Here is a 27,369-nt window from a genome sequence, read left to right on the forward strand (position 1 = left end):
AGCAGCACTGGAGGTTTTTGTTTTGTAGGGACATGTTCGCTAGAAAGACCTCTTCCAAGGTTTTACTTGCTACAGAGTTCTGTCCATTACATATCAACAATGATTTAGTTTGAATCCCAAAGATATTATCCCAAGGAGGTTGGTAAGACAGCACCATCCCTATTGCCTGAGTTATTGTAAACTCATCAGGTATGTCTAACTTCACAGATGCTTACAGCAAGTCATCATTCAAGTGAAACCTTCTCGATTAACAGCCATGGGTATAAGATGTGATACCTGGGGTTATGTTGAAATTAAGAGTTGCTTTTCCAGAAGTTAATTCTCTGCTGGACGTATAAACGTGAAATGTGCTTCTCTCTATGTATTTGGTCGTCTCTTGTTTTCCTAGAATAACCACATTCAAGGTTTTTGTTTTTGTAGGGACAGGTTTTACTTTTCGTTAGTATGACCTCTTCCCAGTTTTTACTTTCTGCAATCATCTTTTCTTATATGGACGTCCACATTCAAATGATATGAGTTTTGAAATCAATTGAAAATTATCATTCAAGATTAAACTCAAGGTGCAAATGCATTTGAATTCCCAAGCAAGATTGGAACTGCGACTCTCAGATTTGTTGGGAGACGCTCTACCACACAGCCACTGGGTCAACAAAGGATGTACAAAAAAGATCTATTTATAGTTACTACCATTAAATTCTCTTCGGTTGTTATGTAGCTTCATTAAATCACAGGCAAACTAGTGCAATTTGGATTGCGCAGTGTAGAGAATATGACCAGTCTTCTTATTATGCGAGCGAAAGGAGCAAAATGCTCGCTTTGCTTGCATATAAGAAGACTGGTCATATTCTCTACATTACGCAATCCCATTTGTGCTACAGTTTGCCTGAGATTGAATGATCCACTGTTGATGGTATATATGTTACAAAAAACACTCCTCCTCCCCCTTCGGTTTTATATTGTCTACCAAAACCTTGGATGCATGTTCTCTCCTATACATATGATCCAATGTACATGTATATGTTTTAGACAGTTTTCAAGCCTTGAATAGGATTAAAACATATTTTGTACCTACAGCTAAGTTGCACAGTGTAAGACAGCTGAATATATTGCTGCATACAAACGCACTTTGGTAGACCAGTTTGAAGGATCAGTTCTGATCAGAGCTGCTTTCCCTCTAAAATTACCACACAGGTGCAAGAAGGCAAGGTTCACATTTTAGACCTCAGAGAGAACAGAAAAGAAAATCAGTGTGAGTCAAATATTTGCTGATGTCAATTCATTAAAAATCACTTCCTTCGAACCATTGGATAAACCTCTGACTGATTTTACACTACCTGGGCCACACTTTGAAATGTTTGGAAAAAGAAAATGCTATTGGACCATCTGGTTAACACAAAGGAAGTGATCAGTAGTGCTATGTGTTCTTTCACAAATGCAATCTCATCCTCTGTCAGTGTCACTCCTGGGCTCACACTTCAGTAGATGTTTGCAATACCCTGAATCAATTTCTATTGTTCTTGTGATCATAAGTTATCCACACTTGAGTCTCAGAATCAGTTTGGTATCCTTTGATGAAAGGGAGGTAACATCTATTATTAAGTGATATTAAGATATCCTTTCCATCAAATAGATGTTATATGGTTTCCTTTTGCATTTCAGTCAATTATTTGACACTGACTGATTGCCATGTTGATTGCCACCCCAACTTTCTGGCTAACAAGTCACATGATTGGTATGTTAGGCCATTATAGGTCTTGCAGCATAGCCCAAATATTAGCAAATCAAAAACAAGGGCAGATAATCTGAGACTACAAGAACAGAGTAAGTTTACACATATGCAAGCCTAGGAGACATAGAAGACCAGATTAGCTGGACAAACTTGTAAATCAAACATACATACATAATGTACAGTATGATAGATAAAATAAACCTGGGTATAGAAAGCCTGAATAGAAAGTTGTCGGTCCCAACATATGGAAAAGGGACACTGTCTAACTTACTTAACCTATTTCTGGTTCATGGTACTCTGACATAAATAGAGTTGTAGATTGGTCAAAAGTAGCCAAAATGATGGCACAGCTCAATTCCAAACTGCATACCAAACATCTAGGTGAGTGCCCTCTGGGATACTTGAAAAACAATTCAACCAGTTGACAGATATTTTATTTAAAAAACACACAGTTACATGGTGACATACATCACACACAGAGAGGAACATACAATGATAACAACGATCATTTGTAACAGTTAAAATTACTCAATATATGCACTTTGAACACTTGCTACTTAAACTAAGTTAAACAACACCAGTACAATATAACCTCGAGCTATTCAAATGTATCTCATTTTGGGAGGGTTTTTTTCAAAGTTCCAAGCAGAACTTGGGCCTGATTTTGAGAAATTTGTTTAAATGAACAACTAGAATTGAGAAAATAGTCAACACTGTTTCTATCATGCGCTGTGTGTTTGCAGTTTGTTCATAATCATATTCATAACAATTTATGGCTGAAATTATTTAGATTTTGAAATAAACATCAACTTTCTCCTGCTGAAATGATAAATCTGTGTGTCTTGACTTTTCATGCCTAGAACTCTGTGGTTGTTGAACTGAATAGATCACTTATTCATGTAATCATATTAAAACATCTCATAATTAGCATTCCAAGTTCACAACTTAAAATACCTGCTACAAACATGTGTCTACTGCTACCTTTCTGTCAATTAAATATTGCAAAACATCTTATAATCAGCATTCCAAGTTCACAACTAAAAATACCTGCTACAAACATGTGTCTACTGCTACCTTTTTGTCTTTTGGACCCTCTATCATTGTGCCTATCATGGGTGTCAAATATGACCAGGAGTCTTCACAGTAATTCTTCTGTGTTTCAAACTAGAATAGCTTAGAAACAGGTAGCTAGTCACTAAATACACACCAATACATAGAGCATTAAAATAAACATATTACAAAGTTCTAAATGGCAAACCATTAATATATCAAAACAGTAATAAATCAAAACATTCAAAAGTTACATCTGAAGAAACAATGTTTAACATAATTTGTGGTGTCTAAGTATCACTGTAACCAAATCTTAATCCACATAATCAAACTTAGAAAAACAATATCCAAAATTTTAAAATCACCACATATTTACCTGTATATTTAATGAGCCTTGTTTACCTAAACTTAACTAGATCACCCACCACCTAGTTAGCCCTAAATGGATACTCATCAGTTCCAAATAGTACAAAAACTTCATAGGGATAGTTAACCCTCATGCAACTGGTAAACTAACCCAAACCAATGGCAGAACATGTATTCATATAGTTAAGCACAAAGTTTGCCAACTCATAGTCAGCTTGATCGAACAAAACAACCTAATACATGTACTCCTGAATAACAAGAAGCAATTAGTTACACAAGCCTGTGTGCAAAATATCTATTACATCTGAAAGTGTATGTTAAATCTGGAAATCAACATCAACATTTGGTATGTTTGTCCTCACAAAAACATGCTGCTATGGACCTAACAATCTGAACCCCAGACCTCGCTCAATGTACGCCGTAAAGTACATGAGGATCTGTTGGGCAGTGATCACTGAACTAAACATATAAATGTAGGAAACATGAATTACAAAACCCAGAGTAATCAACAAAAACAAAATTTTACAACAAAGCTGACTGGGTAAACCTCCAAACTGAACAAGAAAACAAAGACACTTGCACAAAGCGATCTTAGCACTACAATGACTGTAACTCCCATTCTCCAACATAGATAGTTCTAGTGGTAAGATCACTTTGTGCAAGTGTGCCCAGCTCTTTGTTTTCTGGACATTTCCGTGTAAATATAGCAGGCTGCATCATTAATATAACTAAAGAATCCATTCCCCTTAAGATACTTACAGTAGATAAACCACCACTAACTTGGGTATTGAGGATATTAAACAGACATGGAAAAAATTCAAATTGGTATTTAATATAGCTAAAATCAACATTAATACAGCACATCACCTAAATCATTATGTACAAGGCCTAGTGCATAAATTCAGGCAATCCATAAAATCTGTAAAACAACACAGCAAAACTTAGAAAAAATAAAGATAACAAATTTAGCAAGCCACTTTCTCCGCTATCAGTAGGAACACTAACATAAAATAAAAAATAAATAAATGAAAAAATAATCAAACCAAGTTATCAAAATCGCCTTGGGACGAAAACTTCCTTCGACCCCAGTACAGAATGCACTGGTATCAACACCCACATCGCAGCCCTCAAGGCAAACTACATCATGCAGTCATCGAGACAACATCTTTCACATGCCCATAATGAATGGTCATAGTAACGTCACTCCAATCCTAGCCTATTAAAACAAAAGAATCTTCCAAAAGTGATGAAGTAAATACCAAAATTAAAATTATAAACTAGAAAATCAACTGAAAAACACAAAAATGCCATAAATTTGAAAAGACTGCCATGGGCATAACAAGATTGCAAGTAGGTCCAAGCAAATTAAATACCTATTGACATAAAATAAGACCACACAGACAAATGCATACTCTGCAATGAAATCGCCTGAACACTTCCTGCTACACTGCATATCCTAGAATGGTGTTCAAGTGTTCACTGGATACAAATACACACCTAACACACCTACTAATTATAATATAAGTCTACAAAATACTATTAACACCCTCAAAGCCATAGGTTTGTTTACCATCAAAACCATCCTCCTTGGTCACACATAATCTCCCATAACCAACAAGTGCTAATATAATAAAAAGCCTACAAAAACCAAGCAACCACCCATACAAGTGTGTTTCAAGGAAAGAAATACAAATACAAATTTTACATGGTAAGCATAGCAAAAAAACTCACATTTCTCTTCTCATCATTCAAAATGGATATTTTAGACAACAGTGGAATGAGTCACTTAAATGGGTGTGCAAAATCAACTTTCGACTGCTGCCAAACACTCACTGCCAATTTCATACCAGCCAGCAACGTACAGTCTTTGCTCACAGTAACCTACAGTGTTCCTGGGTCACAACAATGTTCCTGGATTCCAAGCAAGGGATGTCGAGCTCTGATACCTGCTGCTTGTAGAATCTCTGAGATGCACGTTTTGCCATTTTTCGCAAAATCATGTGCCTCATCACAGCCAACATGTTGCATTTGGGGGCATGATTAGTCAGTGTGTGGGCAAACCGTTCTGGCCTTAAAGGATTTTGCAAACTTGAACAACTTTGCCAAAAATTCAAAATATAAGTCTTTACTTTCTTTTGACCACTAGTTTAGATTTCACCCTGACACCGTGAAATCACAGAAGAGATTGTTTCACTAAGACCAGGGTTGTGCTGCTTCCACATACCCAAAGAGATACAGTTAAAGGCACTATGTCACACACTACTGACACTCTTTGGGCCTATAATATACATATTAAGGCATAAGCACTCACTTTAGCTTCCTATTTATGCAATAAAAGACTTAATATCCCTCACCTGAAATCGATTATTGAAACTTCTAGGCGACAGAGAATACCTGCCATATATGGAATGTGAACAATTGCTCCATACAAATACTATCAGTAAAGAGGTTTATAATGTCATCAATGTCATCTGGTAATGTATTACAGTGTTCAAAAAAACCTTAACCACACTTGGCAGTATTACATTATCTCTAAACTCTGGCATATGTAACAGTAGTTCCACAGGACACATAACTGCATTGAACACGTTAATCAGACATTTCAGCATGATTAAGTTGCTTGTAATTACACATTCACAAAAAATAAAATACTTAATACTAATAAAATGGCACTTGTTTCTTGAACATCCAATCTATTCAAATAAAACTTTCACTCATGAAATATTTTTGTTTTTCAATATATACCACCTCCAAAAATACCTTCTCATGTCTACTTCTGTTGCGGTGGCGAGAATCATCATATACTAGAACTTCTGATTTAATCTCTCCCAGTGACGACAAGCCAGTTTCATATTTGTCAAATTAAAGCGGAATATGTACTTTGTTCACACCAAGCTTTCATATTCAGATAAGTGCAAAGTGAAAACATTCATGTTTGATGAAAAACTTACATGGAAATGTAAATGTTTCATTCTAAATGTATTTATACAAAACATACACCACATCAGTTAAAACAATAACTATATCAAGATTTCACATGATTGAGCTTTCAGGTTCAGTGAACATAAACAAACATCAAGGGAACATTAACAGATGTCCCCCTTGTGACCAGTGAATGAGGGTGAGTGAGTGAGTGAGTTTAGTTTCTCTCAGCAGTATTCCAGCCATATCTGTAAATAATCAAGTCTAGGTCAAACAATCCATAATGACCATCGAACTGGGAACCGATGACGTGTCAACTAAGTGAGCAAGTCTGACCACCCAATCCTGTCAGTCGCCTCTTATGGCAAGCATGGGATACTGAAGGCCAATATTCTAACCCAGACCTTCACGGGTCTCGTGACCAGTGAATAACTGAATCTGAAGTGTGACAATCAGTGTGTGTTCAGTCCTTGATATAATTTCAAAATGTGTACAGTGGAGAAAAAACTGGGGGATACAATAACACTGACAACAGCACTAGCTCCAGTGCAACCAATGCAGGTGAAATCAGCAATATTGTAATGCTCATCACATCGTCCTTTCAGAAATGACATACTGAGAGCGATGAAAAAAATCACCAAAAGTTTAAGTCACTAGCAACACCATACTCTTCATGTTTGAGTTCATTTCTCGCTTCATTTCTCAAATTTAGTGAGCATATTTTCTAATTTGAATTGCAAAATATAACAATGACAGGTCTTGGGCACGTCAGCAACATCTCATGGATTAATCTTGATTCTGTTGTCGTTTACGTTGGTGTTTAAAATGTCACATACCAGCTTTTAGTAGTCTTTTTACTAGTTTCGTCTGGTTTTATGAAAGACATTGTTCTTACAACTGTATTGTTACAGTTTCTAGTCTTTATTCTGTTCATTCTGATGTTAATGATTTATATGTACAAAATGGCTGAGCTCCTCTCCATGTACAGCTGTATAAAACTGAATCCTTTCCCTTCACTTCTCCTGAACAAAATTAGTGACCCCACCCTTAAAGTCATCATCAGTCCCTCTACCTAGCCATAAATTAAACTATTCCTTTGTTCTTCCATATATTGTTAAAGATCGTCAACAGTAGCACTGAGTTTTCGTGTCCGAGATTAAAGTCTTGAATGTCACGAGTAAGTTTGGTTCTCATTGTCAGAAACACCTGTAAAATATCATATCAATGCTTTCACCAGTCGACCCTGGTTTTAATTTAATGTCCAAGCTAGAAATAGCTATGGAACTGGTGCTGTATAAGCACATAAGTATTACACATGTAGCTAGTAGCCGATAACAACATCAACATACAAGGACCACTTCATATACGAGAAGAACAGATTAATTTGGCCAGTCAGTAGGGTCCCATGTGAGTGGGAGAAATTACCTTTTCTCCCCCTCCCACCCTCTAGAGAGATGCCCTTTTTAGATTGGAACTGTTCATTAAGTACACACCAGTACTGATTGCTTGCTTTTACCCACAGCTTTTGAGCTTTATTCATGAGAGTGTGTACACACGTCTTGACAGGCAAGCAACTCCTAGTGACAGCAGTCAAGATAAAAAAACCCTGCTGTGTCATGCTGTATCACCATCACTATCCTGGGCATATACATCTGACAACAGGTCAACACCATCCATAGACTGCATAGTGGAGAGGCATTTCACCTTTCTTGTTTTTTATTCCTTCATCAGCCCCCCTATTCAGAAATGCTCGTATCACTGAATGAAAGTAGTGTTCGTACCTCAGTAAACTGTGAGGGTGGGTTCCACCATGAAGGACACAGTGTAAAGCTGTATTACCATCACAATCCTGAGCATTTACATCTGACAGTGGCAGCAACAGTTCAACACACTGAATACAGTGTCTCCGTGCCGCACAGTGCAGAGGTGTTTTACCTTTCCTGTTTTTGATTCCTACATCAGCTCCCTTCTCCAGAAGTGCTTGTATCACTTCATAACAGCGTATTACATGAGACAAGGCACTGAAGTTTAAAGCTGTATTACCATCACAATCCTTGGCATTTACAGCTGACAATGGCATCAATGCCTCAACACACTTCATACACTGGTTCTGTGCCGCACAGTGCAGAGGTGTTTTACCTTTCCTGTTTTTGATTCCTACATCAGCTCCCTTCTCCAGAAGTGCTTGTATCACTTCATAACAGCGTATTACATGAGACAAGGCACTGAAGTTTAAAGCTGTATTACCATCACAATCCTTGGCATTTACAGCTGACAATGGCATCAATGCCTCAACACACTTCATACACTGGTTCTGTGCCGCACAGTGCAGAGGTGTTTTACCTTTCCTGTTTTTGATTCCTACATCAGCTCCCTTCTTCAGAAGTGCTTGTGTCACTTTATGCGTGTGGGGTGCATCAGGCAAGTAATTAACGGTCAAAATGAGTAAATGTAATGACATGGTTTCATTTATGACGATCCCAGTGAAAGATTTATGTATTTGCACCCCTAGAGTATATGAGATCTTTAAACTTCCGCGTACAGTTATGGAGTGGGGCTTCTATTTTGTTTATCATATATTGCTAACCAACACCTAACATGCTTATATATCTTCCTTTTCGTAAAATCTTAGCTTCCTGTTGATTTGTATCGGAAAATGTATTACTATCATTTTAATTAGATAAGAACATCAACGTTCCTCGTGTGTACTCAGTCTGTATGCATATATAGTATGATATCTGAAAGCCAAACCATAATCAACTTTACACCTTCGAGAGGAAATAATTGAACGAACAATAAATAAGCATGTCTCTACGACAATATACCTCACAAAAGAGTTTGTCACTTACAATGTGTCCTACCAGGGAGTCTGTAGAAGTCATACCGACTCGATGAGCCAACTACCTCTGTGACTCGTCGGCCCGTGAAAGGGAAATCCCCATTTCTCCGTCAATATTCGCTCTCTTACGGGGTAGGGCGAAGCTCGTCGAAGTTATCACTCGCCATATCGGTATATGGTCTTTGATATAGATATTCGCAATGAAATTTATGCCTTAACATTTACTTATAACTATCTTAGCGATGAGAGAGCTTCGAAAATCTAGTCCCTGCAGTTGAAGTTAAAGTTATCTTTAACTGATAACTAATAGCTTGAATTGGTGCCTTTATAAAATAAATGTGTCTGTTAAGATATCGACAAATATTTCCGCCTATAAAAAACTGTGGGTGATTGTTCCAATACGGTTGGACGAGCAGTCAGTGTGTATGAGCGTGTGTGTGTGCGCGCGCGTCTCTCTTCTTTCAATTTCTTTTAAAATGTGGCATCAGTTGATAATCAAGAATTATTTGGACCATAGCTGTACTGAATTAGATACGATAACACTGTTCGTATGAGGCGCTTCGAAATTATGGTAAAGAGAGTACCTCAAAAGATGTTGAATGTAAACACCAAAATTCGGGGTGGTTGGAATATTGCTCGGCATTAGAACTGTCATGGTCATAGAAGCCGTGATATCGCTACAAGCGGCGTAAAACCCAATTCACTCACTCACGACCATGAAATTGTTTCTTATTGTGTTTTATAAGGGAGTCTATATAGAGGGGGAGAAGAAACTCCTCGAAAAGCCACTGAACGTATGTCTCGGGTCATTACATAACCGGTGTAGCCAATGTGGTGGAAGCGTAGTATTTAAGATTGAGCCCGGTTTATTTTCAACAGCTGATTACGTTCGCTGAGTGTTGTAACAACTGAAATCCAACATGTAGAAGATAGGTTAACTAATTTGTCACTTCAGTTTAAGTCAAAAAATTTTATTAGTGTCCGTATTAGGACAGTAGATTTGTAGTAAAGTTTTAAGTCGTTTTTTTTTAGCTCACTGGCTCTTATTCTGGATTCACCCCGAAGATAGACTAAATTGTGCCGATAAAAGCTTCTTTCACACATTCGTTTAATTTTTAGAAGGAGAACATACCTTTAGCTGAAAGGTATTTGCAAGTAATAGTGACAGTTTTATGACTTAAACATTGTTAGGGTATAATTGAGGTGTGTGACAAATATGACATTTCGCCATTGAAATGCTATACGCCGTTGTTTGAGTATTCCTAGTTACTTCTTCAAAAACACCTTTCACATACTCCTTTAATTCATATGAGGGGAATATACTATCAGGTGAAATGTGTTTGCAAGTAATAGTGATAGTTTCGTAATATAAAAAAGAATGTTAGGGTGTATTTGAGGTGTGTGAAAAATATGACATATAGCCGATCTGATCTGATTCGCCATTGATGCTTGAGGGTTATAGTTCCATAACTTCTTTCTTTCTTGTTGATCTTATTATTTCACAAAACTGGAAAGGTGTTCTAGAACGCTTTGTGACAGTTTTACACTTTATTTTTGAGGGCAGTGTGACAGTGTCAGTTAACATTTTGTTAATTTCCATTCCATTCCCCACATGCACTAAGATATCTGAATTAATTATTAATGTAAACAAAAATGTCTCAAAGTAGATTTTGTAAAAGGACAGTTGATGTTAAGACGTGATCTCGCGATACTTTTGCGTTCTTTATCATGTTTTGGGAGGGAAGGTCGCGGTGTATCATTTCTTTCATTCATTCACATATGTACTTCTTTCTTTTCTTTATTTCGTTCATTCATTCACATAATTCTTGCTCTTAATTCTTACTATAATTCATTCATTGTAAAATTCCGACGGATACAATAAACTGGCTGAAGTTCTCTTAAACCAGGGATAATCTACAACGTATATACTCTATATCGTCTCCCTGGTTAAACACAACTGAAGTTGCACTGGGAACGAGCCAAGTCACTGTGTGCGTTGGAGCATGACGAGGCACACGTTAATTAGTACAGGTGGTAAAGAAAGCAAGCGAGTGACCTATCCCTGTTGTAGAGTATCCCTTGTTTTATCGACAAAACAGTGATGCCTAATAATTACCAATGCTTCGGACGAGTTTGTATTGTGATGACATCGTGTTATACTTTTAATTTCATTTCCACAACAACTGTACAAAATAAATACAGGCCACTCAACGTACCAGTCTAAGTGAACTTAGACTCATTATTACTCTGGCACTTCTAGTGTAAGAAACCTACTGAACCTGAGTTGTCTTAGACTGCGCAATGTACCTCTTTGGTCAAACAGTATTTTCGATCCTATTCCTTGGGAGACACAGCCAACCACTGACATACCATTAAGAAGATAATGCCCAACAAAAAGAGCGATCTTTTCATCTTTTCTGAAGTGATGGCATAAAATTAAAAAAATAATTATGTCAATATTGATTTTGATTTACGCAAAGTTGGTGCCATACGGGTGTGATGTTGTCCTTCAAAGCTCATTGGTTAAAGCACTGGCTCGTCATCCCAAAGATCTGAAGACCCGGTTCGATTCCCCACATGGGTACAATGTGAAGCCCATCTCTGGAGTACCCCTCCGTAATGAAGCTGGAATATTGCTAAAAGCAGCACAAAGCCATACTCGCTCTTATCTGCAGTAATTTTCTCTTATTACACATTTTGCCATTCATGAAAAACTATTCTGGTTTCCACTATGATGCTACATATAAGAATCCAATTTAGTTTACTATAAATATCTGTCATTCAGATAACAGGCAGTAGAATTGTTGCACAGTATTACTATCTGAAAAATATTGCAGCTTTATTAGAGTGAGGAAAGGGCGTCACACCTTTTAGCAATATGTGTGGAGTTAACCCCGGCCTCCATGAAGAGTTAACACCTCAACCACTAGGCCACCCCACGCCCTGCGTATGACATAAACAAGAGCCACAGTAATGAAGCCTCTGATTCTTGGTTTTCAAAACACCATTTGAATGATTCACCATCTGGTAATACTGATGTTAAGATGGAACCGATGTGATTAAAATTAGCTACTAGGTATGTGATCCTTGCCTGATTGTATGTCCTACTGAAGCTAGTAAGGGTAGACAGGTAGATCAGACTGTCAACCACTGGTTTGGGTCAGGTTTGTTTATTATAAGTCACAGTGGTAACTTGGGATATTTTAGGACTGTGATACCCTATATGATGCTGCTAACTGTCTTGATTATCAGTCAAGTGAGACCCAAAAAAGAACAGCCAGCCCTTCATGTAGACCATACTTTATAATCATTTTACATCTTACAGGTTCATTTTCACATTCATACACTGTCTTTAATCTGTTTCAAGAAGGTTGCAACTACATCTTCTGTGGACTGTTCACTAGCCACAGGCTTTGATTCAACCATAGTCTCCTCGGCAACCGTCACAACTGGCTCATGTTTATAAATGACTGGTCCACCACGGAAGTGAGCCTTATCACGTGATGCAGTGGCCAAGTCCTCGGTGGCCTGATGCTGGGCTTGTAGGGCAGCCGTGAAACTGCCAGGCTGGTAGGGCTGGGCGATGACATCTGGAACACCACCACACACGGTCGGAGCATCACTGTCCTCATTCTGGACAAGACGAGTGTCCAGAACTGATGTCCGTGGTACAAAAATAGGTTTTTCCTGCACATCTGTTCCAGCAGTTCCTGAACTGTATGTGTGTGATGTTGGATACAAAGATGGAATTAAAGCGTCTGCTCCCACCTCTGTCCCATGAGACGACTGTGATTGCCGTGATGTGACACCAGGTGGTGCGGGTGGGAGTGGGGTGTTCTGGACTGAGGTGGCTTGGGGTGGGACATAGGTGTTGGGTGGATGGCCAAAGGTATCTGAGGGTGGAACTGAGATGTTCGGGAACTGAAGACCAGCATGTGCCATGGCTGACCCAGAAGGATAACCACCAAGACTTGGATACAAGGATGAACTGGGGGGAACCGGAGGCTGGATGCCCCACTGAGGAGGTGGCTGGAACCCTGGAGGAGGTACAGAGAAGTCTGGGGGTGGGGCAAAGTCAGGTGGTGCCCCTGGAGGTTCATGTATCATACTGTTCTTCAAAATTTCTCCATCCCTTTTCTTGTCCTCTTGTGTACAATCTGTTCTCCTGATCTGAGTTGGTAGAGGTATTTCACTCACATCAACAATCTCTGCTTGCGGTTTAGTTTCTACACTTTCTCTGGTCAGTATGATCGTTTTGGGCTTAAAGTCTGCTGCAGAAATATTGTAGTGTTGGCTTGTGGTAGATTTTTTCTTTGGTGGTTTTCTATCTTGAGGAGAGTCAAAGTATGCAGAGGGTGGTGCGAATTCATCCAGCCGTTCATTCCGACGCTGTGCAAAATACCTCTCTTCCTTGAAAGCGAGGGTTTCTGACAGGAAAGAATAAATGTTGATTATTAAGTTTCAGGACACAATCAGCAAAGAACATGTATGTCTGAAAGTTGTTTGCAATCCTCACACAAAAGTTATGATTAGCACAGTACTCTCTCTCTCTTTCTCTCTTTCTCTCTCTCTCTCTCTCTCAGCATTTGTGCAGTGAATGTATAGTGTATAGTACACACTCTCTTTGCCCTTGTCCCACTCCCTCTCAGGTGCATCCTTCTTCCAGCTGTCATCTCGTTTAAGAGGCTCAATCTCAGATTTATCCTGTTTCACCTCCTTCCCCGCTGGTACCTGACTCTGTCCAGACAGCATCTCCTCCAACCTGGGTCCAATCTCTTCCTCCTCTGTGGCATCAACAAGGGCATTTCAAACGAGGATTACAAACAAATTTGATAGGTATCAGAACAGGATAGGAAATACATTAACCAGGTAATTACACAAGTAAAACTTATGGGGCAGTGTGCTGTAGTCTCATTATCTTGCCAAATAAGACTGTATGAACATCTTATCTGAACATCCAAAATTTGAAAAACAAACTGCGATTCAGTTTGGTGAAATAGGCATTGCATTTACTATATCATACTTTCAATGACATTTTGCAGTGTTGCATCCCTTGGTTGCACCAGGAGCTGGTGATTGTGGGTAAGAATCATGTTTGAGTAGGATGGTTGAAACCATATTTGTGCATAACTTGGTGCTTTTTTCCCACTTCGAGTTGCAATGAATGAGTGAGTGAGTTTCCTTTTACGCCGCACACAGCAATATTCCAGCTATATGGCAGTGGTCTGTAAATAATCAAGTCTGGACCAGACAATCCAGTGATCAACAGTATGAGCATCGATCTGCACAACTGGGACCCGATGATGTGTCAACCAAGTCAGCGTGATTGACCACCCGATCCCGTAAGTCGCCTCTCACAACAAGCATAGTTACCTTTTCTGACAAGCATGGGTTGCTGAAGAGCTATTCTACCCAGACCTTCACAGGTCTTGACATGCAATGACTAAAATGGAGTATTGTTTAATGTGGCATCAAACCCAACTCACTCACTCTGCAATAATTGTGTCATTGTGGTTTCTTTCTTCACCCGAAAACATGATTGTGGGACAGACAGCCACAATCCCAGCGCTATACCAAAGCCCTAAGGCTAAATAACAAGGTGAAATGTTGTGCGTCACTTTTATTTGTGCAGGTAACAATTTTTTATTGCCATTTAAAAAAAATAATTTTGCCTTGGCCTGGTCCCTATCAAATAGTATCATCCATTTGTCCACTATAAGAATGAGTGTCTGTAAGAATGAGTGTCTGTAAGAATGAGTGTCTGTAAGAATGAGTGTGACTATCTATAATCTAAGACTATGTATGGATAAAGCTTGGTGGCAAATATGAAAAAACTCCAGCAAACGGTTCTTGAGATATCTAGCTGACAAGGAAGGGTAAGATCTTGAAATGAAGGTCAAGGTCACCAAACCTGACAAGCAGCTTTCTCAAACTGTGATGAACTTAGGCATCAAATATGAAAATATGAAATGTTATAGGCAACCGTTATTTACTTATTCCATTTTGTACGCACGTACGTACGGACAGACAGAGCCTAATGCTATATCCCCTACTTCGCGCTTAACGTGAGGTGGAGGATAAAATTAAGTCTGGTCAGTAAATTATAAATGTTACCTGGCTCCTCAGCTAGTGGCACCCCCTCCTTCAGTCTTCGTCTTTGTTTGACCTTGGCAAGTCGAGCATCCATCATGGCCTTTCTCTTCTCCTTGAGCCTCTCCCGTCGACCTCGCTCATCTTTCGTCTACAATACATAAGTAGCCAGTCTTTGACAGTATCAAAGACAATAACATCAGTAGCTTCAACATTCATAATGCTGATTTCACTGTTAAAGCAATAAGATGCAGTACTGGTGAAAAATCAAAACTGGGAAAGCAGTGTGGCAATGTTACAATTCATTGACATTTTTACATAGTGGCCAGCATGTTCTAGTACAAGGTATGCAAATCAGCTTCTGGTAAATCTTTCCCTAGAAATCACCCCTGTACATTTTGTGAATTGTCCAACTACTAATTGGTGAGGATAAGGTAACCCAGTGATTTGGTTGACACATGTCATCGTATCCCAATTGTGCACATCGATATTGTTGAGCAATGGATTGTCTGGCCCAGACTCACTTATTTACAGTCAGCTGCCATACAGCTGGAATATAACTGGGTGGGGCGTAAAACAAAACTCACTCATTCACAAATTCATTCTCTACAAAAGCCACACAACTAGAAAAGTTCCCACATCAGCAACACTGCTCGAAAACTTCCCTCTGGGATTTCTAGGAAACATGCCTCCAAATAGAAAAGCAGCACTGGCTCACAGGCTTGTAAGAGGTCCAAAAGCTGGTACTGGCAAACAAGGATAAGTCCGACTGGCCCAGAGAGCGCCTTACGACTAGTGCACAGAAATGAGCAAACCGATTTGGTTTGTGAAAGGCAGAGCAGATGCAGGCCAGTGCATGTGCCGTGCATGACGATGAAACTGATTCCTCAAGTAGCCTTTCTGATAAGGCTCTCACATGATCACTTGATCATGGACAATCTGGGTCTCCTTCACTTACAACCGTAAGTATCAGTGGGTCACACTCATACATGCCAATACAGGTTAATTATCAGGTTGGTGGTAAACTTATCCCTGTTTGCCAGTAGGAAGGGACAACCTGAAACCAGCCAAAGGGAGCTCAACATGAAGAATAATCAAGGGCCAGAGGAGGGAATAAGATGTCACAAAACACACAAGGAATGGCCCATATTGAATTAATGTATTAATTTGACTCCCCACATAAGTACAAAGCTACAAAGCTTAAAGATCACTTCTGGTGGCAAGTGCATGTAGGGACCGTTCATAATTTATGGCCTGAGGTATAATGATTTCTATGGAGTTGCATAATCAATGAATGCCCCTCTAGAAGATAGTGTACAGAATTGATGAACCCAGAAAAAAATGGGCGGGCCTGCCCAAGCCATAAATTATGAGCCCAATAATTGCCTGTTGCAACGAGAGAGAGAGTTTTCATCATATTCCTACTGTGTAAATCGATGCTCCTACATTTTATCACTTGATTGTCTGGTCCAGATTTGATTTCCCACCATATACTGTAAATCACAAAATTTTTGTGTCATGATATTTTTGAGAGTGGCGACCAACAGACGTTTTTGCGTCACGATATTTTTGCGACTTGCCTAATTCTCAAAACATAGTTTAGTTTGACAGTTTCAAAGCTTACTTGCATCTGAAAGTTAATCCAATCACATATTAAAGTCTGCTGCTAATCTTGAACACTTTTGTTCAGGTAACCATTGTTTGACATGTGACATGTGAGTACGAGTAATGCTAGTAATTAGTCATTCTTCGAGTTGTTGTCATTGCTTAATATGTGTATTGTCTAGATCTCTTGTTAATTTATATGAAGTGGTGAATAATAAAGCAAAGATAGGACAGGATGTTTGCTGATTAGTCATTGCATTCTACCAGCAAATTGCGTCATGATATTTTAAGTCATTCACAATTTTCGCAAAAATACCATGCTCGCAAAAATTTAATGATTTACAGTATCTGCAATACTGCTAAGTGTGACATTAAACAACAACCAATCAACTAATCATACAGAAAGGATGTCCATAACAGGCAGCTTGTCTGTTGAAGCATTTCACCTACCTGATCCCTCAGCTCATTCAATGCATCCATCTGTTCCTGACGTTTCTCTGAGTCTTTGTCAAACTGGTAAAATCCAACTCCATGAGTTCGGATCTCTGCAACAAACAAATAAACCTCAACAAGACATTCAAAAACCATGACCTTATCAAATGTTATAAACATAATGCCGACATCAGTGCTTGCCTTCTAGCAATGTTACCAAAGTCATTACAACAGTATCTACTACAGCGTATCAGCTTCATGTGGAGGAATTAAACATGAATAATGTAAATGTCTAAAGTCATTCAGGTCATAGATGTCTGCCATCTACAAGCAAAAACATCTTAATTTTGGCAAACATGATTTCAACTTCATGCCACACCATCCTGGTAAAGGCATGGCAAAGGAACAGAATGGAGACCATAGATACTGACAAAGAATCATATAAAGGTTGAATCTGACATTCATACCGAAAATCAGAGATTTCTGCCATGTCTATGGGGTACAACTCTGGACAACCAAAACCTAAGTCAAATACATTTCTCTTTGTTTTTGAGGAGCACCTTTAGAATACAGCAGCACAACTTCTGACGAGGATGACCTAACTTACCCTAGCCCTAACCACCTAAAATTACGCAAAGGAGAATTTTAAAGTTTGTGGTGCTGTATTCTAAAGGTAGGCCGTTTTTGCAGTCGTCTAACATGCATCAGACAAAAAACACAGCATATATACTCTGCTTGAAGACGTTAGAGAACTCACCATCAAACTGGACGTTGGAGTAGTGTATGTTAGACTGCTTGAGAGCCTCCTGTTCTTCTTTCTCCCACTTCTGTCTCTGTAACTCGCGATGCATGTCGCTAGACATCAAGGAAGGGGTGTCGGTATCGTCTTGGGGAGGTGGTCGATTTACAGCCTCTCTACAAGTGTCAAGATTTTGTTTACCAGCACTTGTAAAAACAACACAACATCTGTATTATCAAAGAACAGTTTTCTGTAGTTAATTCATCTGCCATTACAAGCCAAAGGATAACAGCAAACTAAAGGACTCAGTCTAGATTTCTTTAGCAAGGATTTTGATGAATACACAATGTCATTACAGTCAGGCCGCGTTAATCCGAACACTTCTGTTTTTCATCAAAAACGTTCGGATAGTGAAACGTACGGACTACTGAAACAAACTTTTATGAACACAACTACAGTAGGGTTACTTCCCTTTGACATGGCAATACAAAAACATACGAACGTATACAAGTTGGCTGAATGTGCGATGTGTTTGGGGGCAAGAAATCAACTTTCACGTTGGTCAGTTTGACATTGGCATACTTGTGACTAGCAGCATTGTTACGAAGTAAGATCACGTGTCAACCACGTGATTGCATCTGTCTGTCAAATTATCATAGCCAATCACAAAACATATCCGATGTCCGAAATTGTGCTCTTGCCGATAGACTGTCCGAATTCTTGACCAAAATGTTTACACATAAGATCAAAATTGGCTTTAGGGTTTTCTCCTTTTTTGTGCGGCAGTAATTTCACATCTTTTACGCCTAGGGGCGGGACTTGCCATTATGACTGACAAGCGTCGGGTGATCTCATTTTGACACAATCAGTGTTTTATACAGGAAGTAAGCATGACAGGTATTACTCCAACTAACCAAAAGTGAGACTTACTAATTGATCAAAATCACAAACTAACGACACCTTCAACTCGCAAGTGTCACTTGACAATTACCACTGAATGGGGCTCATGGTGTGAAGGGATTATCCCAACCTTTTTGATGTACCGCCGGATTAATGAAGCAAAACTATGTGTAATTAGCTAATCTGTTACCGCTGATTAACGTTCGGATACGGAGAGTGAAGCATCGGATTACTGAATCAACAGGTAATGAGTTTACATAGTAAACAAGATTGGTTACAGCTAGCTATTGTTCGGATATCGCGGGAATCGGATTGTCGGGGTCCGGACTAACGCAGCCTGACTGTATATATTTGGGCTTACACTTTTCAGATCAGTTGCCTCACTCTGAGAGTATGGATTTGAATAAAGCATGCAACTCAACCCAACCAGAAATACAACAGTCCGCACTTTACTGAGAAAGTGTAATCATAAACATAATATGTGTTATAAGGATTTTGATTAATAGCAGTCTTGCTCCAAAATGAGTTCTCAGAATATAAAACAATGTCTTCTATATGGATCATAAGTTGTGAACATCTATATTCTGTTGGGTTTTTTTCACTTTTCTTTCGTACAAAGTCAACATACTTTGAGTACACTATTCCCGGACATTTCATGTAATTTTTGGATAATGTTCTTCTAGATGTACACCACCTAAACCAATTCCACCCCCTACCCTCTGACTTCAGCCACAGATATGGTGTTTATTCCACCCCCTACCCTCTGAATTCAGCCACAGATATGGTGTTTATTCCACCACCTACCCTCTGACTTCAGCCATGGATATGATGTTTGTTCCACCAACTACAATCTGACTTTAGCCATGGATATGGTGTTTATTAAACCACATACAATCTGACTTCAGCCATGGATATGGTGTTTATTAAACCACATACAATCTGACTATAGCTTTGGACATGGTGTTTATTCCACCACCTACAATCTGACTTTATCCATGGATATGATGTTTATTAAACCACCTACAATCTGACTTCAGCCAAGGATATGACGTTTAATCATCCACCTACAATCTGACTTCAGTCATGGATATGGTGTTTATTCCACCAACTACCCTCTGACTTCAGCCACGGACATGGTGTTTATTCCACCACCTACAATCTGACTTCAGCCATGGATATGGTGTTTATTCCACCACCTCCCCTCTGACTTCAGCCATGGATATGTTTATTCCACCACCTACAATCTGACTTCAGCCATGGATATGGTGTTTATTCCACCACCTCCCCTCTGACTTCAGCCATGGATATGTTTATTCCACCACCTACAATCTGACTTCAGCCATGGATATGGTGTTTATTCCACCAAATACCCACTGATTTCAGCCACGGATATGGTGTTTATTCCACCACCTACAATCTGACTTCAGCCATGGATATGATGTTTATTCCACCACCTACCCTCTGACTTCAGCCATGTCCTTATCCTGTTGGATCAACTGTGGCAAGTCTTTTCTCATACACCGCCGAGATCTGCCAAGGGAGTCTGTGTAGTCCACCCTAGTGAAGACATTTAGGAGACAAACATCATATGTTGGTCAATTTCCTGGTGTTACTTAGTATTTGAATCGACGGCATCAGCCAGAGGTTTTAAGTGAAATATTCCCAGTGCTTGAAATACTCAATAACACCCACAAATTGGCCAAAACATTATGTTTATCGACTTTATGAATACAAAAACTCCTATTTAAAGTTTTTATTTTTTTTTAATGTGTTTTTTGGAAAATACTTGAAAAAGTGGTGCCTACCCTAAAATTCATGAATAATTATGCATTCCCCTTTAAAAGTTGTGAAAGATATAATCTGACAGGAAACCGAACGGATACTGACCTTGCTGACTGTTCTAAAACAGAAATAGAGGTCCCTAAAATTTTGTTTGACTCCTACTTAAAAAAACACAGAAAGTGCTGTGAAGAGCTGACTTAAACACATTGAGTCTCCAAGACCTTGATAGCAATATAAAATAGCTGATCCCAAAACTCCTCACCACTCCTCCTGGGGGTCTGATGGTGGAGGAACAGGCTCAGACAGCATCTCCTCATCCTGTTTGTCAGATGGGAGTTGTCTCCCCTTGCTACACTCTCTGTCTCTTGCCTCCACAATATTGTCAATAACCTTCTTCTGGAAATCAACAAGGAACACTCCACTACCATCTTCCTCTGAAATACATCAAAGCAATGTTGAACTACATGACACTCACAACACTTGTTCATAAAGCAGGGATGAGAATGGGTAAGAGTGGAAAAAAGAGGAAAATGGGATGGGCCTCTTTGGAGTCATGTTAATTGAAACAATATAACATATATCATGAATGACACCAGTGCCATCAAATTCACGGAATTCCTGATAAAGGTATGATATTTGATGGTGATAGGTTTGCTTGTTAATGAACAAGGCAGTAGTTGCTTCACAACGTTTATTGTGTACTTCTCTGATCATTACAACTCAAAGGAGGTTACTCCCACACTGGCATTTACAAAGAGTACAGTTGAACCCCGTTTATCCGGACGTTTGGGTTTCACATACGTGATCGCGTCAAACTTATGGTGTCTGCAGAAAGTAAACTTCCGGACGGGATCACATGACAAAGATCTTGTGGCAGGCTATTTTTAACTTACATCACGACAGATAGTAGGGGTTGATTTAAAAGTGTTATATACAGTACAATTACAGTGTAGTTTACCTTAATCCTACTCAACATGTGTTTTCATTACTGATGAGATGTTCTCACACACACCAAATCTTAATGAACAACCCGAGTGACACACGTCCCTAGTGTTTTGATGGCTAATTAACCATTCACATCAAAGGCCTTCCGATGGATTATGAATGAAATCACATAGTTATGCGGTAAACATGACAAATACACATGCATGTTGCTCAGATTTCTCCGTCCGGATACCTGGATTATATGGGAATGGTTTGAAAATTCACCGCCCAGGTCCGAAAACGCAGGGTCCGGTTAAGCGAGTACAATTAATGAATGTAAGTTTCGTTTCACATAAAAATCATCCGGAAGGCGGGATTTCCGGATATGTGGGGTCCGAGTAAATGGGGTTCAACTGTATTATGACAGGTTCACAGCCTTAAGCCAAACAAATGTTCAACACTAAAACTAAAACTAGTTGAATGGGGGCATCAAAATACACTACTCCAAAAAGAACTTAAATGACTTATTTGGCAAACAGTACAAGAACCTGTATCGAAATGCTGCACTCACAAAATAAAGAAGTTGATATCCATAAAGTTTGTTCTATATGTACCTCTTAAAAAAAAGTAGGGGGACTGTACTTTCAATGTACGATTGTCGAACTTGGGAGATATATGGGATTGAATCAATGTTGATCCAAAAATAATGGATCTTTTGAGAATGCATCACCACATGGATTTCATCCAATTGACCCTGAAAACCCTGGCCATGCACAGATGCAAGAAAATTATTGAACAAAATAGTCTACAGTGATTTATTGACCTGCTTGAAAAATGTCAAGATTCATAATGACACCCCATGCACATGTAGGAGGCTCCCACGTTGTGCACGTGCTTCCCTTGCATTGTTTGCATGTGGTGATAACGTGAAATGATGCTGCATACACAACATGAATGTCATTGTAACGTTCCTCAATGGGGTTTCTTTCTACCAGACTTCAAAGTTCAGGTTTCCCTACTTTTTTTTTAAGAGCATAGTATGTTTCAACTTCTAAAATGCCACTGAAACAAGTTACTGATTCTTTCATTCATCTGTCTTGCAATTAGGCCATGTGTTGTTTTACTGCTTTTAGTAGTATATTTACAAACTGATACAGCTGTTCTAGTTTATGGATTAAAATATTTTACTGATATGAAAAAATATATTAGAGAACCTCTTTTGAGTACACTATTTCAATACTGGAATATTTATTCTGCTTTCGTTATCATTATATGAAAACTACCTGAAAAAAATTAAACGGATATTTCGCTTGGCTTTGAGGAATGAGTGGATAAACAGTTTTGTTTCTGCTAGAACAACATTTGGTCTGTTTTCACAGTATCCATCTAGTATCCATCTGACTAGTTGCTCACTGGACGCCGTAATCAGAATCTGATTATTATTACCCCAGATAACCCAAGCTGCCTGTTAGGCACTAGAGGATTATAGTCGCAGGACTTTATCTCACCAGGTACCCATTTTCTGCTGGGTGAACAGAGGCAAATTTGAACAAACTCACTTGCCCAAGGTGAGACCACATGTATCACATGTGCTTCATAGTGGGGCAGGACTGAAGTGCTAGAAACTCTCCGGAGTCAAGCTGCCAAACATGGTCACCCATCCAAGGATTGTCCGAGCTTGACAGTGCATAACTTCAAATGATTTGTGTCCTGAGCTCTATGTACGGGACTACTCACCATCGCAGATGATGTACTGGATTGAAATAAAACTTACCTGGAATTTCAGAACTGGAGGAGATCTTGTCATACAATTTGGCCTTGGCTTCTAAAGCTTTTCTGTTGAATGACACAAGAAGACAGGAGAATGTAAAACACTTTGTAACTCAAGTACATGAGAGGCAGAATGTGTGAGTGAGAATTGACCTACAAATGGAAACACCTGGGCCCTACACTAAACAACAAAGTAACAACAATGTAGCCTACACTGGTTATTGCCAACACCTGGCTGTAGCACTTGAGCAGACAGCATGATTTTACTCGTGTAACCTATCGCTTTTGTGATGGGTGAAATATTAGGGAAGTACAAGTCAAGCTGCCTGTGCAAGTGCTCAAGTCAAGTGTTGGTGATAACTGGTACACACTTGGTCACTAGCCAGTACAGTAAAATTGTATTGTTTGTTTGTTAACAACACTCAGCAATATCCAAGTTGGAACCAGACAATCCAGTGACGATCAAAATCGTGATAATCAACCTAATACAGTGGAAGCTGTCAAACCTGGCATTTGTCTGCCCAAGTAATCCAGCAAGTTGTCAACACTGCCATAAAATCTAAGTCCCTTCCAAGGCTTGTACATTTATCATCAGCTTCACAATCCTGCACATTGTCTAAGACGGATGATTTCTTCAGTCCCAGTGAGTCAGCACTCAGCTACCACTGTATGTCATTCCTGTGATCATGCAATGTGCATGGAAAAGCGCACAATATAAATGGACTATTTTGTATAAAGCGGGATTAGCCTCAGGATTGTTTTAAGCAGTGGGCTATGAGGATTGCTAATAATATCATTTCAGTTTAGCTGATTTCTTGTTTAACACCACACTCAGTCATATTCCAGCTATATGGCCAAGATCTCTAAATACGCAAGTCTGAACCAGACAATCCAATGATCAACAATATGAGCACTGATCTATGTAACTGGGATGCAATGACATCGAGCGAGCCTGACACATAATCCCGTTAGTCGCCTCTTACATGGGTTACTGAAGACCACTTCGAACCCAGATCTTCACAGGTCATATCAGACCTGTGACAGAAATAACCAACTTTATAACTTAAGAATACAAGGTTCAACCATGGTAATCTATTCAGACCAAATGACGAAATTCGAGATCGAGAAACCTGTTTATTCATGACTGTAAAGTAACCACTATGCTTGGCTATCTTACGGGATGCTTCAATTACTCCACACTCAATCGAGTTGGTTCCATGGTGATTGAATCAATTTGGTTGAAGTGCTTCAGATAGTACTGCGGAGGGCACTGTAACGTGTACAAAAGACGACAGGCTGCCACACATACTCGTTATGTATCGGACTGATAAGTGTGTTTATGACCTCACCTTGACCTAACAAGTACATCCTCTTCCTCCACCTTCTCCTCCAGGTCCCGCTGTGCTCGTTCCAACACACCCTTGTTCTTGCGACTAAACAGGTCAGGCTTAGTCTTTGGACAAGTAAATCAAACATGTCACACACAATTTGCCTACACCAAGATAAAATTTGTATTTTGAGCATTTACAGAGAACTATTTCATTATTTCTGGATAATTGTGATGATTAAACCATACCACGCATCATAAACTATACTTATATGAATGAAATGGTGACTATGAATCATCTGCTCTGTTCTACTGTTTTTCTACTGTTTATGTGGAGGATCCAAACAGAGATGTAGGTAACATGTACAATTTACATTAAAGCATTTGGTCAACAACAAAAATATGGCTTCAGTTGTTCTTACTGTTGAAATCAACTTGACAACTACTGGCTGATATCTTGCCTCTGCACGCACTACCTGTTTTGTTAAGAACACATAGTTCATACTGACTAACAGTAATATTCTTCAGAGTGAGCATAGCAAATAAAACTGCCTAGCTAGTGAGCAAAGAGTTCAGGTTCAAAACCAGGCATCAACACTATATACTGGAAGTTTTCAATAATGTGATACCTTATAATCGTATGCAAGAATACTGGCAAGACAAAGTTATATAAACCTTAAAAACGTCTACAAATAAAATAATTTAAACTCAATGGAAAGCCCTGAACATCATTCAAGAAAGCTTAGGGCATTCCTTCAGAAATCCCCAGGATTTCCTAGAGAATGCAAACTGACTGCAGAGGTTTACACTGTAAAAGAAGAACTCAACAACAGAGTGACGTCACTAGAGATTTAAAAATTCTCAAGAATGCCTAGTACAGTAGTAATTTTCATATCAAAATGTAAAACTTTCCATATCAAAATGTTAAAGCACTCTTATCTGCCCCTGTCTTTGTACATGCATACTGACACACTTCCTTCTCATAAGTGAAGTCATTTACAGGATTTAGTTGTACTGCCATTACATGTAGTTTCAGATTACCTTTTCCTGAGTTCTTCCTTTGATCAGTGTTCCAGTTGTATTCTTCAGCTGCTTGAACTCTTCATGCTTCCGATACAGCTCAGCTTTCAAATCTATCATCTGTCAAATATAATACTTCCAGCATTAATACACCAATGAAAAAGTGAGTGAGTTTAGTTTTATGCCTATTTAGCAAAATTCCAGCACTATCATAGTGATAGGCTCCAGAAATGGGCTTCACACATAGTATCCAATGGCAAACACTCTCACACCAAACATCTTAATATTAGTGTCAATATGACTTGCGCATAATTAGATATAGTAATTTGTAACACATATCCAATATTTAAAAGAAAATGAGAGTCGCACATGCCTTTATTCTTGAAAAACACTACTTAACTTGTAAAGCTCAACAAAAGTACATGAAAAGGGGCCCGATCCAGGATATTTCACATCCAAAATAAAGACAGACTCATACCAAGAAGCATAACATCAAACCCATCAAACATGCTTCCTACAAGGAGGAGCACTGCAGCGGATGCCACATTTTGGTGATACCATTTGCTTGATAATAGTGTTAGGAACTACACTGAAACATCAAAAAAGGAGTTGTCTAAGATGGAGAGAGAACCTGAATCTCTCATCAGAAACCATGTCATGTTTTTCACAGAAAACATCTATTAATACTAATGTACTGACCACTGAGTAATTACAAATATGACAGGTATTGTCTGGCTACAACTTTCAGTTTCATGGTTCACATATTCTTTTGTGAAAAAACATTGTCCTTAGACAGTAAAATAGCCAAAAATGACAGTTAGTGCTAATCCTATCAAAAAGGTTTGTTTTGAACAGAAAGGAGTGCCAAAAGCTAATCCTATCATGAATGGGTACTTTGACTGCACAGGAACACCTAAAGCTACCATAAAACAGTGCTGTGATCTGAAAGGGGTACCTAAAGTCAATCCTATTTCAAAGGGGTGATTTGATTGGAAAGGTGGGTAAGAGTTCCACCTGTACCCTCCACCCCATCAAAAGCCAAAAGTACAAACTGACATGCACATGTCACCTCAAATATGCACTCATTAAACTAGAACAGGTATAAGAAACGACCAATGAACATATTTCAGTGTTGGAATATTACACAAGGGAAGGTGGAAATATTCTGTGTAAAAACAGGGGGGTACAGACGGAACTCTTTCCGGAAGGTGTTCCTTATCATGTCATAGGGGTGATGCTAATCCTATCAAAAACATGATAAAGGGGTGCTTTGATCAGAAAGGGGTACCAAATGCCAATTCAGCTGTAAAGGGGTATTTTGATCGTAAAGGGGTACCTAACACTCACCCCATGGTAATGGGGTACTTTGATAAAATAGGGGATCCAAGGGATAAGCTGGAATACTCGTACGTTGTATCATAGAAGTCAAACTAATCTACTTTTCAAAATAGGATCCGGTATCTGTAAAGCGACAAGTACTTTATGATACACCTATTTCATTGGGCTGATACAACTGCCTCTAACAACTGGGTCTGCGATGGGTAAACTGCCAACTGCAGTTGTGGACGATGACATGAATGTAAGTTGCGCGAAAACTGGAGGTCTAACTAAATAAGAAATCTTACAGAGGAAGCATTCATATTTCCCGTCTTGGACGATTTTTCCATTTTGTCGTACGTGGGCAGTTACTCAACACGAGTCATCTATACCACTGTAACAGAGATGACACACACAGGTGACACATAACTAGCACACGTCCAATGTTAGTCTAACCACTACAAGAAACGGAAGTTACAAACACATTCACGATATTTATTATTGTCGTACAATAATATTTGTTGTCATCTGTTGTATTATTTCCTGTCAATTTCCAT

General features: G+C 39.0%; 1 protein-coding gene across 1 annotated transcript; it reads right to left on the bottom strand.

The window, feature by feature from the left end:
* Positions 1-12,194: 12,194 nt before the first annotated feature.
* Positions 12,195-27,312, bottom strand: LOC137286918 (coiled-coil domain-containing protein 174-like). The gene is made up of 11 exons (XM_067818950.1): positions 27,121-27,312; positions 25,517-25,615; positions 24,498-24,601; positions 23,153-23,214; positions 20,717-20,888; positions 20,131-20,229; positions 17,791-17,948; positions 17,052-17,146; positions 15,021-15,147; positions 13,526-13,690; positions 12,195-13,333 (listed from the first exon to the last, which is right to left on the bottom strand). Exons 1-11 carry the CDS (start codon positions 27,160-27,162, stop codon positions 12,246-12,248), a joined length of 2,211 nt encoding a protein of 736 aa, XP_067675051.1. The 5' UTR covers positions 27,163-27,312; the 3' UTR covers positions 12,195-12,245.
* Positions 27,313-27,369: the final 57 nt, after the last annotated feature.

This window comes from Haliotis asinina, chromosome 6 (assembly GCF_037392515.1).
Source record: "Haliotis asinina isolate JCU_RB_2024 chromosome 6, JCU_Hal_asi_v2, whole genome shotgun sequence".
Classification (NCBI taxonomy): domain Eukaryota; kingdom Metazoa; phylum Mollusca; class Gastropoda; order Lepetellida; family Haliotidae; genus Haliotis; species Haliotis asinina.

What these genes read in the sequence shown, in the direction of transcription:
- LOC137286918 (XM_067818950.1), bottom strand. Translation starts at nt 27,162, where the DNA reads ATGGAAAAATCGTCCAAGACGGGAAATATGAATGCTTCCTCT. An exon ending in AAGGAAGAACTCAGGAAAAG is followed by an intron (nt 24,602 to 25,516) that starts GTAATCTGAAAC and finishes ACTTGTCCAAAG; the next exon opens with ACTAAGCCTGACCTGTTTAG. An exon ending in CTCCAACGTCCAGTTTGATG is followed by an intron (nt 17,147 to 17,790) that starts GTGAGTTCTCTA and finishes TGTTTGTTGCAG; the next exon opens with AGATCCGAACTCATGGAGTT.